Here is an 8,532-nt window from a genome sequence, read left to right as displayed (position 1 = left end):
CCTCGTCTTCACTCTTCTTCGAAATCATTTGACGTTTGCAAATGTTGTCAAAGTTCCCATTTGCCATCGTACACTTTCTCAAAGCTCACCAAAAAATGGAGTCTTTGTCCATACGTCGATGCTGAAATAACTTTTTTTTTTGGGTTTGTTTTTGCAACGGTATCGTTTGGAGATGACACGCTCCATGGTTACGAAATGTGTGGCTTTGTTTTCTCAGTTCAGTGCCTAACCGACATCCACTTTCACGAGTACTTGACCAGCTGGCGGTGAGCAAAACGGTCCAGCTACGCTAGCCGTTAGCTTGGCCGCGTGTGACGGATTAACGCCGTACATGTCGTCTGTCCTATTTTCCAGGTTCAAACCTTGCCGCTTGCTGTTTGTTGTCTTTCATCAAAACGATCCAAATGTTTTCAACCAGTTGGCCTCACGCCGTGTCTGGATTCGGGCCACCCTGCTGGCATGCTAGCCATTCCCAAGAAAGAATGCAAATGCAAGGACTTGTCAAGTTCTTCATAAATTTTTGCCCACCGAATCATAAAATGAACACCTCAGATTGACTGGAGTTCCCCCCCGTACAGAGTACAAAAACTGCGGATGAATGATGATGATGTCATCTTTGTTGTGGCCGCTTTAGTGTCAACTTGGTGTCGCCAGTTGCTTGTCCGTCACGCGTCCGTCTGTCATTCAAAACTGCGCCCCGCCCCGCTCGCTGTCACGTTCTGCCGGTTCGTCTGCTTCTCACGTTCGCGCGCACGCACAAAGACCAGTTTGTGCTCACGAAGCGTGTGCGGCCCGCCAGGAGGGGGGAGCGGGAAGAAAAATTTTTTAAAAAGAAAGTTCCAAAGCTTCACATTTGGACGTGACAAGCTAGGAAAAAAAAAAGAAGAAAACCCTCCTGCCAAACCTGATCAGAAACGGTGCAAAAGGAGACGGGCCGAGCGAGGGCGGACTTGTGCGTCCTGAATTTGGGAACTCGGGCCGCGCTGCCCACAACCCCCCTCGCCAGCTCGTGTGACGCTCAATATGGTTCTTCCCGCTCCCCCCCGAACGCGTCCCTGCGCCAACACTTGCGCCAACACAGCGGCACGCCCCGGGAAGCGCCGCTGTGCTTGCTTTGGCCTTGACAGGGTGTGGACGTTGGAACGCCAAAGACACAGGGTGTGTCGCAAGGGGCGTGTGGCATGTGTCAGACGCGTGTGTGGGTGTCCGTCCATGTGAGGATCACCCTTGTGAAAACACGCAAGCATGGGCGTGTGTGTGTGTCACTTATGTGAAGGAGTGTGTTTTTCTGTGTGTATGTCTTTGTGTTTCAATGCGGGAATCTGCAAGAGTGTGTGTGTCTGTTTGTTCCTTCATGTGCATGTTTGGTGTGTGTGACTTTGTGCTAATCTGTCTTTTGTGTCTTTACTTGGAATGTTGAGCGTGTGGGTTTTCTTCGTGTGTGTGAATGTGTGTGTGTCTCATGTGGCAGTTTGTGTCTCTGTGTGTTGTCTGTGTGCATGGCATGTTGTGTGGCAGTTTGTAATAGTGTGTGTGCGTGCGTGTGTGTGTGTGTGTGTGTGTGTGTGTGAGTGTACTTTAGTTTCTATGCGCGTGTGTGTGTGTGTGTGTGTGTGTGTGTGAGTGTACTTTAGTTTCTATGCGCGTGTGTGTGTGTGTGTGTGTGTGTGTGTGCATGTCTGGCACATGCTTTTGTACTTTTTAAGAGTAACTGTGTGTGTGTGTGTGTATATGTGTGCGCACGCATGTGTGTTCATGTACATGTGGTTTTGTGTGCGTGTGTGTGTGTTTTGTATGCATAACTCCTTTGTGTGTGTGTGTGTGTGTGTGTGTGTGTGTGTGTGTGTGTGTGTGTGTGTGTGTTCGATCACTTGACTTCATGCATTTGTGTATGTACTGTGTTACTCTAAGTGTGAGTAGTGTTTTGGTACATGTGTGAACCCAAAAAATCTTGGAAATCACGGAAGCTCGTGTGTGTGTGTGTGTGTGTGTGTGTGTGTGTGTGTGTGTGTGTGTGTGTGTGTGTGTGTGTGTGTGTGTGTGTCTGTTCGCATTCAGGACATGGAGGTGAACCCCAAAGAATTGATGCACATCCTCAACCAAGTTCTCACCAAGCGTGAGTCTCACGCATGCGCACACACACACACACACACACACACACACACACACACACAAGTGTATGCTAAGTTAATGCGTACAAGGTAACTGACTGTGTTGAAGAAGCTATTGAGCGCATGCTAATAGTTGATAGCGACTTCACGCTATGCTAATGTTTTGTGTCAGATGGCAACTTGAAGACGGACGGTTTCAGCATCGAGTCGTGCAGAAGCATGGTGGCAGTCATGGACGTATCCTTTTTTTGCGTGCGCGTCCGTGCGGTGGGAGGAGGATTCGTCGACAACAAAAGTCCCCAGTGTTGCGAGTGTGGCGTTTGCCTTTGACGTCGGCACTTGCAGAGCGACAGCACGGGCAAGCTGGGCTTCCACGAGTTCAAATATATGTGGAACAACATCAAGAGATGGCAGGTGAGTTCGTCGGAAAGGTCGTGACCTTGGCCACGCGCCGCTTGAGCGAGCAGCACGTTGTCACTCCCGCTTCACGTTGACAATAACATAGGACGGTTGCACTTTGTACTTGGAAACATCGCAAAATGGAGGGAACGGTCTGGCCGCTAGCTTTACATCCGCTATAATAGCAAACGCCACGGATGGGCTAACGAAATGAGCGTTGGTATTGCGGTCATGGTCAAGCTTTCGATGAGCGCTCCTTCAACACTCGTAGCGGGGTAAGACCGCTCTGGCGTTTGTCTGCGTGTGCCCTGACGTGGGCCGGTGACCATTCTTTTTGGAGTCCTGGCGCTGGGCGGCGACCGGCCCGTTGCGCCTCTCCAGATGCGTCAACCGCGCGACCCGCGTGCGACTTTTTGAAGTGCGGTTTGCGTTTCGCCAGGGCATCTACGTGTCTCACGACAAGGACAAATCGGGAGTCATCTGCAGCAAAGAGCTGACGCAGGCCTTCAAGGCGGCAGGTGCGTACGAGTGGCGCCGGCGCGCCGACGCCGTCCGCTCACACCGTGTGCCCGCGCAGGCTTCCCTCTGAACGACCAGCTGTACAAGATGATCATCCGGCGCTACAGTGACGAGCACGGCGACATGGACTTTGACAACTTTGTCGGCTGCCTGGTGCGACTGGACGCCATGTGCAGTGAGTTTTTGCGCACGCGCGCCTGCACGCAGACTCTCTCTCACGCTAACACACGCACTCACTCACTCTCTTGCACACTCAGGAGCCTTCAAGACTCTGGACAAAGGAAACAGTGGCTCAATTAACCTGGACATCAAAGAGGTAAAACCTCAGCATGCGCGCTGGTGCGCTCCCGCGTGCCTCCGCACGGCTGCCTGGTGCGACTGGACGCCATGTGCAGTGAGTTTTTGCGCACATGCGCCTGCACGCAGACTCTCTCTCACGCACACACATGCACTCACTGTCTTGCACACTCAGGAGCCTTCAAGACTCTGGACAAAGGAAACAGTGGCTCAATTAACCTGGACGTCAAAGAGGTAAAACCTCAGCATGCGCGCTGATGCGCTCCCGCGTGCGTCCGCGTCTGACGTCTTTGAACGGTTTTGGGTGTGCAGTGGCTTCAGCTGACCATGTACTCGTGAAGCTTGGGCGTTGTCGTCGCACAGGCGGGGGGGACCGAAGCTCCCCAAAAGGACATCGGAGGAAAAGGCTCAGCTGCCGCGTGAACTTCCCGCTGCTGCCAACGGGTGGCGCCACAACAACAATGTTTAAAAATTAAAAAAAAGAAAAAAACTTACTGACCATGAAATGTGTTTTGTGTGTCCTGACCAACCTGAGTCATCTTGGACTTTTTTTTGCCCGTCTCCCTGTTCCTGCCCATTTGAGCAACGCTACTCTTCGCAGTTGTCACTTTGGAAAGAGCGACTTGCGCGGTCCTTGGTTTTTCCCGCGGTGACATTGCAAACATACTGTACGTGTTCACCGCACAGTGGTGACTTTTTCAAGCATTTCTTTCAGTGCCCTTGCCGTGGCCGGAGGAGAACCTGCCGCTCCCTCTCTTTGGGATGACCGCTGGGCGGTTCATCGTTGAAACTTTGGTCCAAAGTTTGGAGTCTTTGGCTTGGCACTGGGCGTGAGACTCCATTGGGAGTTGGACTGTTCGGGTGCTTTCTCCTGTCTTGGTTCCGGGTTTCTTCTCGTATCGGTTGTGGTATGTGACTCCGGCTACGGCACCTTTTCAATGAGTTGCTCGTCCTCTCATTCGCTTCCCCCGACTTCCTTTCAGCACATGATACCAATCCCGATGACCGAACACGGTTGTTCACTTTTTACACTCCGGTGGTTCCTTCCCGCAGCAGCGACTTTCTATCGGGCGGTTACTTTGCAAGATGCTTTGTACGACTTTTTGACCATCAGGACGTACTTTTGAACAATTACTCAGAACGGCTACCGTCCGTTTTGCAATCCGGACGATCAACAAGTTACTTTTTAAAATAGTCTCTTGCATAGTAGTAACTTTTCCTTTTGAGTTCAGTTCCAGTTTGGTACTTTTCACACGACGGCGGTTAGTCCGCAAGCACTTTTGAGCCCAAATATTTCTTCCTTTGCCCACATACTTTTACCTTCTACGGCATTTTCGTTCCAGCGTTTTCTTCTCGTATCGGTTGTGGTATGTGACTCCGGCTGCGGCACCTTTTCAATGAGTTGCTCGTCCTCGCATTCGCTTCGCACGAGTTCCTTTCCACATGATACTAATCCCGATGACTGAACAGGGTTGTTCACTTTTTACACTCCAGCGGTTCCTTCCCGCAGCAGCGACTTTCTGTCAGGCAGTTACTTTGCCCGATAGAAAGACGATCAACAAATTACTTTTGAAAATAGTCTCTTGCACAGGCGTAACTTTTCCTTTTGGGTTCAGTTCCAGTTTGGTACTTTTCACATGACGGCGGTTAGTTCGCAAGCACTTTTGAGCCCAAATATTTCTTCCTTTGCCCACATACTTTTACCTTCTACGTCATTTTGGTTCCAGCGTTATTTTTCACTCAAAAGCTATTTCGCAGAGTAGGTTGTTTTTTTTTTGGGGGGCCACATGATACTAATCCCGATGACTGAACAGGGTTGTTCACTTTTTACACTCCAGCGGTTCCTTCCCGCAGCAGCGACTTTCTGTCAGGCAGTTACTTTGCCCGATAGAAAGACGATCAACAAATTACTTTTGAAAATAGTCTCTTGCACAGGCGTAACTTTTCCTTTTGGGTTCAGTTCCAGTTTGGTACTTTTCACATGACGGCGGTTAGTTCGCAAGCACTTTTGAGCCCAAATATTTCTTCCTTTGCCCACATACTTTTACCTTCTACGTCATTTTGGTTCCAGCGTTATTTTTCACTCAAAAGCTATTTCGCAGAGTAGGTTGTTTTTTTTTTTTTTTTTTTGGGTCATCCTTTTCACTCGACGCTGTACTTTCCAAGCTTGTTACTTTTGCAGAGTAGCGACTTTTGTAATCATCGTTAGGTCTCAGAGTTGTTGCTGACTTTTTCCACTCCAGCGGTACTAGTTACTTGCCACAGTAGTAGTTACCCATGCACGCCGACTAATGACAAGCACGACCCCGCCGCCGATGACTGAATTTCAATCCCAGCCCCGGAGATCATCGGCAAGCTGTGCGGAAGCCTGATATCGAACCCGTTCATTTGAATCAAGTGCGTCGCCACGGGGAGACGCGGCCCTCCGGGACCGGAATTGCCCACCCCCGCCTCAGGTTGTTGTTGTCGTCGGAGCCGGCGGCGAGAGGGGAGGCGGGGTCAGCGGGAAGCGCACGGGCGGGTCCCGAGGGAGGAAGGGAGAGCTTGACAGAGAGCTTTGGCGCTCCATCTTCAGGATGGACTCATGACAGGTAAGACGCACGCATGCCCGCGCTCCCTCTCGGGTGCGGTTGTGCCTACGTGCGCGTTGACAAAATCGCCATTGGGAAGCGAAGATGTCGTGATGGCAACACGGTTGATCTCGCACGCGTACGTCAACAGGAAGTCACGGACGGGCGTTATCGAGCGACTCCTTAGCAACGACGTGACCGCACACTTAGGAGTCGATAAAGGAGCCGGCGATGGGCGAGTTGCGGTAACGGGGCCGATATCGACCTTACTCGAAGTATCGGATACTCAGGAAGGCTGCCGAGAATGTCCACTGATACTTAAGGGGGTCAGGAGGGGGTTGGACAAGGTGTGAGTCCTCCACTGCAGAGGTGTATCGCCATTGGGAAGCGAAGATGTCGTGATGGCAACACGGTTGATCTCGCACGCGTACGTCAACAGGAAGTCACGGACGGGCGTTATCGAGCGACTCCTTAGCAACGACGTGACCGCACACTTAGGAGTCGATAAGGGAGCCGGCGATGGGCGAGTTGCGGTAACGGGGCCGATATCGACCTTACTCGAAGTATCGGATACTCAGGAAGGATCAGCTGACAGATGAGGTGAGGGCGACCCATCCCATCGACTGTGAGGCTTCAGAACCTCTCCCGCGGTGCCTTGTGTGTGCGCGTGCGTCAAAGGGACTCGTTGTCTGTTGAGATGTACGCAAACATGTGCACACGCTCCCAAAGCGCTCGGCGGCTTCTCTGGAAGAACACCTGGGTCACCTGGTTGCCATGGTGACACAGCAAGTACACGCATGAACATGTGCGCGGACGTGCACACACTCACAGACGCTGGCGTGTTTGGATGAGCGCAAACGTCAGCGTACTTCCTTCCATCCCACCTTCTTCCCTGCCTTTCGTCCTTCCTTCCTTTCCTCCTTCAGTATTTTGTCTTCATGTGTCCTGACCTCCTCCTTTCTTTTCTGTTGAATTATGTGATGCAAATATTCACGATGTGCTGTGTGTGTGTGTGTGTGTGTGTGTGTGTGTGTGTGTGTGTGTGTCTGTGTGTGTGTTTGTGCGCGTGCATGCGTGTGCATCATGCACGCGCGTTGCAGTCACTGGAGAGCACGTGCAGGATGATGCAGCTAGTGGAGGAGCAAACATGTGCACACGCTCCCAAAGCGCTCGGCGGCTTCTCTGGAAGAACACCTGGCTCACCTGGTTGCCATGGTGACACAGCAAGTACACGCATGAACATATGCGCGGACATGCACACACTCACAGACGCTGGCGTGTTTGGATGAGCGCAAACGTCAGCAGACTTCCTTCCATCCCACCTTCTTCCCTGCCTTTCGTCCTTCCTTGTTTCCTTCCTTCCTTTCCTCCTTCAGTATTTTGTCTTCATGTGTCCTGACCTCCTCCTTTCTTTTCTGTTGAATTACGTGATGCAAATGTTCACGATGTGCTCTGTGTGTGTGTGTGTGTGTGTGTGTGTGTGTGTGTGTGCGCCCGTTGCAGTCACTGGAGAGCACGCGCAGGATGATGCAGCTAGTGGAGGAGGTACGATATTGGAAAAAAGCAAGGAACGCGTGACACGACTCGACGTCCTTCTGGCCTCCCCGAATGCGCTTGAAGGCGGCCAAACCAAACACGCGACCAAAACAAGCGCGCATCACATCTTGAAATACCCGCCGGGCTTCGTGGAGTATCACCAAACATTGTCAGCTTATCGCTAGCTTTCAATGTAAAATCCCCTTGACGGGCTCGCCGCAATTAGCATTAAGCCTCAAAGATCACAGATTCACACACAAGCTGGAGCAACACATGTAGACCGCTAACAGTCCTCACGGGCATACATTGTACTCCTCCTCATCTGTGAAAAGCCAGCCCTGTCCACTTGACCTGGGCCTCATTTGGCTTCAGGTTCCAGCCAAGATGTTTTTAGGCAGCAAAAATGAACTCCACAACTCAACTGAAGTGAGCGATTAGTTCACGGAATGAGATGTGGAAAAACTGGCAATACTCATTACAACAGAAATGTGCTCGGTTTTCATATTTGCAAGTTTTCATCTTTGCATCGTTTTTTTAAACCTATTATTTAAAAAAAAAAAAATTCTAAAAGTGATCAAACTAAACGAAGAAAAAAGGAATAGCATCAGGAAGAATCCAAAAGCACAATAAAGCTGCTTGTGAGCTTTTTTTTTTTTGCCCCCCTCCCGTCAGAGCAGCTGGAGCGCATTGAAGAAGGTTTGGATCAAATCAACTCGGACATGAAGGAAGCCGAGAAGAACCTGACCGACTTGGGAAAATGCTGCGGCCTCTGTGCTTGTGACAAGTAAGTGCCCGCGGGCGCGCGTGCGTGCGTGCGACGTGCTTTCCGTTGGGACCGCAGTGGACCCGCAACAAGCCGCCGCTGCATCGTGGCGCACAACCACAATTGGAGACGCTGCATTTGTCGGGCAGCCATTTGAGCAGAAAAGTGGAGTTCCGGTGAGCCGTCAATCTTCCGCTAATCAACGGCCTGGCGCGGTGCCTTGAGAGAAGAGCTCAAATCATCTTTTGGCCTTAAAACGAAGGCGAAGGCCATTCCCGGGGGCCACAGAATGCTGCAGTCGCTCGTGTCTTGTCCCTGTCATCAAGGCAATGGACGG

The 8,532-nt window shown here is 51.3% G+C and overlaps 2 protein-coding genes and 2 long non-coding RNA genes across 5 annotated transcripts in view; all 4 read left to right on the top strand.

The window, feature by feature from the left end:
• Positions 1 to 3,825, top strand: part of LOC109514796 (calpain small subunit 1-like) — an 8,366-nt gene extending 4,541 nt beyond the window's left edge. Inside the window, exons 5-11 of one of the 2 annotated variants that reach the window (XM_019868190.1) lie at positions 2,059 to 2,116; positions 2,284 to 2,348; positions 2,457 to 2,525; positions 2,950 to 3,028; positions 3,088 to 3,204; positions 3,502 to 3,560; positions 3,639 to 3,825. In XM_019868190.1, the coding sequence (XP_019723749.1) occupies positions 2,059 to 2,116; positions 2,284 to 2,348; positions 2,457 to 2,525; positions 2,950 to 3,028; positions 3,088 to 3,204; positions 3,502 to 3,560; positions 3,639 to 3,665 (474 nt within the window). In that variant the 3' untranslated portion in view covers positions 3,666 to 3,825. Of the gene's footprint in view, positions 1 to 2,058; positions 2,117 to 2,283; positions 2,349 to 2,456; positions 2,526 to 2,949; positions 3,029 to 3,087; positions 3,205 to 3,286; positions 3,346 to 3,501; positions 3,561 to 3,638 lie in introns of both variants that reach the window. The other variant, XM_019868182.1, reaches the window with a different exon arrangement.
• LOC109514820 (uncharacterized) overlaps positions 1 to 8,532 on the top strand; it is a 19,103-nt gene that overhangs the window by 7,966 nt on the left and 2,605 nt on the right. The window lies entirely within an intron of this gene.
• On the top strand, positions 7 to 586 carry LOC109514816 (uncharacterized). Its single transcript, XR_002168060.1, has 2 exons — positions 7 to 266; positions 355 to 586. It is a non-coding gene; the product is annotated as an uncharacterized LOC109514816 (long non-coding RNA).
• LOC109514809 (synaptosomal-associated protein 25-B-like) overlaps positions 7,979 to 8,532 on the top strand; it is a 2,723-nt gene continuing 2,169 nt past the window's right edge. Inside the window, exon 1 of the mRNA XM_019868202.1 lies at positions 7,979 to 8,216. Within this exon, the coding sequence (XP_019723761.1) occupies positions 8,152 to 8,216 (65 nt within the window). The 5' untranslated portion in view covers positions 7,979 to 8,151. The remainder of the gene's footprint in view (positions 8,217 to 8,532) is intronic.

The sequence above is a fragment of the Hippocampus comes genome, unplaced genomic scaffold, assembly GCF_001891065.2.
Source record: "Hippocampus comes isolate QL1 unplaced genomic scaffold, H_comes_QL1_v1.1 scaffold49, whole genome shotgun sequence".
In the NCBI taxonomy this organism is placed as follows: domain Eukaryota; kingdom Metazoa; phylum Chordata; class Actinopteri; order Syngnathiformes; family Syngnathidae; genus Hippocampus; species Hippocampus comes.
This window is presented reverse-complemented; position numbering and strand designations above follow the sequence as displayed.